Source organism: Galeopterus variegatus, unplaced genomic scaffold, assembly GCF_000696425.1.
Source record: "Galeopterus variegatus unplaced genomic scaffold, G_variegatus-3.0.2 Scaffold6977, whole genome shotgun sequence".
Classification (NCBI taxonomy): Eukaryota; Metazoa; Chordata; class Mammalia; order Dermoptera; family Cynocephalidae; genus Galeopterus; species Galeopterus variegatus.
The window spans coordinates 77632-83272 of NW_007733088.1; the positions used below are offsets into that span (position 1 = coordinate 77632).

Here is a 5641-nt window from a genome sequence, read left to right on the forward strand (position 1 = left end):
TGTGTGTGTGTGTGTGTGTGCGTATTACTATTAGCATATTCATTATTACAAATCGTAATTTTCCTTTATGCCTTTTACCTGACCTATCACTCCCCACCCTCTCCCTCCCTTCCCCCCATCTCTAGTATCCTTAGGTTTGTCCTCTTCTTCCAAAAGTTCAACATATAATTATGGTTCTTTCTTTCCTCCCTTCCTTCCTTCCTTTCTTTCCTTCTTTCTTAGCACCCAGTTACGAGTGAGAACATGTGGTATTTCTCTTTCTGTACCTGGTTTATCTCACTTAAGATAATTTTCTCCAGGCTCATCCATGTTGCTGCAAATGGCAGAATTTCATTACTTTTTATGGCTGAGTAGTATTTCACTGTGTATATGTACCACATTTTCCTTATCTAGTTGTCCACTGATGGACATTTAGGTTGGTTACATATTTTGGCTATTGTAAATAGAGCTGTGATGAACAAAGGAGTGCAGGTGTGCCTCTGACATGATGACTTCCATTCCTTTGGATATATACACAGTAGTGGGATGCTGGATCATATGGTAGGTCTATCTGTAATTGTTCAAGAAATCTCCATAACTGTTCTCCATGATGGTTGTGCTAGTTTACAATCCCACCAACAGTGTAGAAGAGTTCCCCTTTGCCTGCATCCTCATCAGCATTTGTGATTCTCGGTCTTTTTAATACTGGCAAGTCTAATTGGGGTGAGAGGATATCTCAATGTAGTTTTGATTTGCATTTCCCTGATGATAGTGATGCTGAGCATTTTTTTCATGTACCTGGTCGCCCATTTGTATGTCTTCCTTTGAAAAATGTCTATTCAACTCCTTTGCCCATTTTTTAATTGGATTATTTGTTTTTTTTACTGTATAGTTGTTTGAGTTCCTTATGTAGTCTTAATATTAATCCCTTGTTAGATGTACAGTTTGCAAATATTTTCTCCCATTCTGTAGGCTGTACTTCTGCTTGGTTGATTGTTTCTTTTGCTGTAAAGAAGCTTTTTAGTTTGATATAATCCCATTTATTTTTTCTTTTGTTGCTTGTGCTTTTGGAGTCTTATTCAGAAAGTCTTTGGCCAGTCCTACTTTCTGAAGTGCTTCCCCTATGTTTTCTTTTAGTAATGTTATGGTTTCAGGTCTTATATTTAAGTCTTTAATCCATTTTGAGTTGATTTTGGTATATGGNAGGCTCATCCATGTTGCTGCAAATGGCAGAATTTCATTACTTTTTATGGCTGAGTAGTATTCCACTGTGTATATGTACCACATTTTCCTTATCCAGTTGTCCATTGATGGACATTTAGGTTGGTTACATATTTCGGCTATTGTAAATAGAGCTGCGATGAACAAAGGAGTGCAGGTGTGCCTCTGACATGATGACTTCCATTCCTTTGGATATATACACAGTAGTGGGATGCTGGATCATATGGTAGGTCTATCTGTAATTGTTCGAGAAATCTCCATAACTGTTTTCCATGACGGTTGTGCCAGTTTACAGTCCCACCAACAGTGTAGAGGAGTTCCCCTTTGCCTGCATCCTCATCAGCATTTGTGATTCTCGGTCTTTTTAATACTGGCAAGTCTAATTGGGGTGAGAGGATATCTCAATGTAGTTTTGATTTGCATTTCCCTGATGATAGTGATGCTGAGCATTTTTTTCATGTACCTGGTCGCCCATTTGTATGTCTTCCTTTGAAAAATGTCTATTCAACTCCTTTGCCCATTTTTTAATTGGATTATTTGTTTTTTTACTGTATAGTTGTTTGAGTTCCTTATATAGTCTTAATATTAATCCCTTGTTAGATGTACAGTTTGCAAAAATTTTCTCCCATTCTGTAGGCTGTACTTCTGCTCGGTTGATTGTTTCTTTTGCTGTAAAGAAGCTTTTTAGTTTGATATAATCCCATTTATTTTTTCTTTTGTTGCTTGTGCTTTTGGAGTCTTATTCAGAAAGTCTTTGACCAGTCCTACTTTCTGAAGTGCTTCCCCTATGTTTTCTTTTAGTAATGTTATGGTTCCAGGTCTTATATTTAAGTCTTTAATCCATTTTGAGTTGATTTTGGTATATGGTAAGAGGCACGGGTTCAGTTTCCTTCTTCTGCATATGGATGTCAAATTTTCTCAATTTTCCAATTATTGAAGAGGCAGTCTTCTCCCCAATGTATGTTCTTATTGCCTTTATTAAAGATCAGTTGGCTCTAACTATGTGGGTTGATTCCCAGGTTTTCTATTCTGTTCCATTGATCCAAGTGTCTGATTTTATGCCAGTACCATGCTGTTTTGGTTACAACAGCTTTGTAATATAACTTGAAGTCAGGCACCATTATGCTTCCAGCTTTATTTTTTTTGCTCAGGATTGCTTTGGCTATTTGGGGTCTTTTGTTGTTCTATATGGATGTTAGGATTGCTTTTTCTATTTCTGTGAAGAATGACATTGGTATTTTCATGGGGACTGCATTGAATCTGTAGATTGCAGATTGCAGTAGTGTTGCTGGATACAAAATCAGTACCCAATAATCAGTAGTGTTTTTATGGTATAATAACAAACTAGCAGAAAAAAAAATCAAGAAAGCAAGGCCATTTACAACAGTTGCCAAAAAAATAAAATACCTAGGAATCAATTTAACCAAGGAGGTGAAAGATCTCTATCTACAAAACTACAGAACACTACTGAGAGAAACTGAAGAGGACAAAAAAGGTGGAAAGACATTCCATGCTCTTGGACTGGAAGAACTGACATCATGAAAATGTCATATTACTTTGGGTAGAATGGACAAGTAATAAATATTCTTTATTTGATATTATACACAAACCACACTAAAAGGCCTTTCAACAAGTAAAAGGTAGCATTTTAGATATAGGGAATTCTAATTAGATTGGCATAGTTAAGACCAAAAATATGAGACAGACATTGCTACTTCATCTTCAGCCCTTGCCTTTAACAGACTAATGAGCACAAATTAAAACATAGGTGAGTCTTGCTCGGTTCTGAGACAGTGAAGGGATTTCCCCAGTATTTAAATTTATTCATTTAATCAGTCATATAAATCTAGATACAAACCAATCTCCAATAGGTTTTGAGATGACATTCGCCATCTTTGTGAAAAGGTGAACATTTCTGATCAAGTCAAATCATATCTTTAGAAGGAGAAAACAGTGATATAGCATTTAGTGAACTGGAATTACTATCAAAATTCAAAAAACGTATCATATTCATTTAACCACAAGCCAGTCTTACTTAAATCAGGACCTCCAACAAAAATATTCTGTCAGTCATTCACAATCTGAGTTCTGGTGAATGAGATCAGTTAAATTATGGTACATATAAAAAGTCATGAGACATTTCTGTTTTATAATAAATAAGGCAGTGGCCAACTACCACCCATTAGTAGCTTGAGATAAGCTATCAAGTCTGCCCTTTCTGTCTTCTTAATGCCAGTAAAGATCCTTTTTGTTCCAAGGATGTACTTCTTGGGATTCTCCAAACACTCCTTCAGTGTCTCCTCTCCCAGGTGCTGCCTCTGTTCTTATTGGCGTCTGTGCGAGAGAATCCAGCGAACTGACCTGTCTTCCACCCACATGGACCGTGGAGATTGGGCCAGTCTTGTGCTCACCTCCCTCTTCCACAGTCAGCAGTGCGCCACTGGGCCAGCCCAACATCATCCATTTTTAATTCTCTCTTTTGTTGCTTGTGCTACGAAGGTTCACACTTGGAAACCAGATGTCCTGCTCTCCAAGTTTGTGTTTCTTAAGGGAATAAAAAGCCACACAAAACAAATGGTGTCTCCACATCAGACCTGCAAGGTTATCTCGAATAGACACCTGCAGATGACACCTGTTAAATGCTAAATATGTCAGTGATGGGGGCGGCAGAGGAAGGGCTACAGGTGACAGAAGACGTGTGCCCCAGCAGTTCGAATGAGCTTGCACTCTGGGGAGGGCCCCAGAGACACAGAGAGACAGAATCTTAAAGGAGGCTCCTCAGCCCCCTTGGCCAGGCACTAGCAGGGGTTTCAGAGAGCACGAGGCTGGCCCGGGCACAGGCTCTACTCACCAGCTCTGTTCCTGCTCCTGGCACACACGGTCCTCACCTCATTTCCACTGATGCTGCCAACTCTGCCCTCCCCACCCAGGGTGCTGTGGATTATAAAGAGAGCCCCTAATATTTCCTCTCAAACATTTTTATATTTTGTTTTTCATATTTCACATAATGACTGTAAATGTGTTACTTTTTGTATATAGTGGAAGGGAAAGAAGAGATATTTTTTCCCCGATCTGGACTACCCACTAATTTTCTGGGCACCTCTTATCTAGTAGTTTGTCTTTTTTCACAAAATTATATATAATTTGGAGCCCATATGAGTGAATCTATTTCTACTATTTCTAATCTTTATATTCTGTTTCACTGACCTACTCACTATGGTTTGATATTATAGGAATGTTCTCCCCTGTGTTCAGCTGTTTTCTTCAAAACTATCTGTTTGGTTTTTTTGTTTTTTGTTTTCCACAAAGATTCTTAAAAAAAAAAAAAAAACCTTCTCAGGATGTTGACTGGAATTACTTTCAATTTGTAACATAATTTGGACAGAAAAGGCATGTCTATGACATTGAGTATTTGCATCCATGAACATGGTATTTTTCTCCATTTATTTATAGCTTCTTGAATATCTTTCAATAAAGTTTTAGAATTTTCTCCATGAAGTTCCTGCACATATTTTGGAAAAGATTGTTCCTAGGTATTTATAGGTAGAAACTGCTGGGTGTTCCTGACAATCCACCCTGTTTTCGTCCTGGGCACGTGGGCAGACTACATTTCCCAGCTTCCTTTGTAGTGCCTGAGCAGAGTCATGGTGGCCCCTGTTCTCCAGAGTCCTTTGAGAGCACGTGGGCCTCCTCCACCAGCTAGAACTTGGATGTAGTGACCTCGCCATGACCAGGCAGGGTTGACAAAGTCCTAAGGGATACGAAGGGTCCTGAGTCCCCAAATCGGCCCATAGAGTGAGCTAACTGCTGACTTGCAACACTCTCCCCTAGACAAGTGATTTGAAACAAGGAGAGACAACAACCAAGGGCTGTGGGTTTTTATAAGACTGAAAATGTCATGGCTTTGGAGACAGACACTTTTCTTGGAGGACGTAGAAATTTTTCTAGACCTTAAAAGTTGGACCATATTTATTTGTCTATAGATGGGCTAGCAGAGAATTGCAGGCAAAGGGAAGCACGGAGGTGTGAAAGCACAAGCTGTAGTCAGAGAGGGCAAATCACATGGTGGTGGACTAGCAAGTACAAGGCTTGCAAGGAAGGAGCNGTCAGAGAGGGCAAATCACATGGTGGTGGACTAGCAAGTACAAGGCTTGCAAGGAAGGAGCAGGAGATGAAGCTAGAAGGAAAGGATGGGATCACATTATGAACAGCCTTGAACTTAGACTTTGTTACGTCATGGGAGGCAGTGGAGAATTTCAAACATCATCCTAAATAGTTCTTCAAGAAAAATGAGAGTATGCACTTAATGAGGACCTTTGAATTCTGATAGCTCTTACCCTGCACGCTCAGCAGATAAACACATGCCAAACCGTTTGGTGCCAGTTTCCATGCATCTCCTTATCATCAGCCGGTAGCGGGGCTCAAAGACGTGGAGTGGACA

General features: G+C 39.5%; 1 protein-coding gene across 1 annotated transcript in view; it reads right to left on the bottom strand.

The window, feature by feature from the left end:
• Nucleotides 1–5641, bottom strand: part of LONRF2 (LON peptidase N-terminal domain and ring finger 2) — a gene marked incomplete at its 5' end in the record, with an annotated part of 42455 nt that overhangs the window by 8665 nt on the left and 28149 nt on the right. Inside the window, 1 exon segment of the mRNA XM_008591511.1 lies at nucleotides 5515–5641. This exon segment is cut by the window's right edge and continues 12 nt beyond it. Coding sequence (XP_008589733.1) covers nucleotides 5515–5641 — 127 coding nt within the window.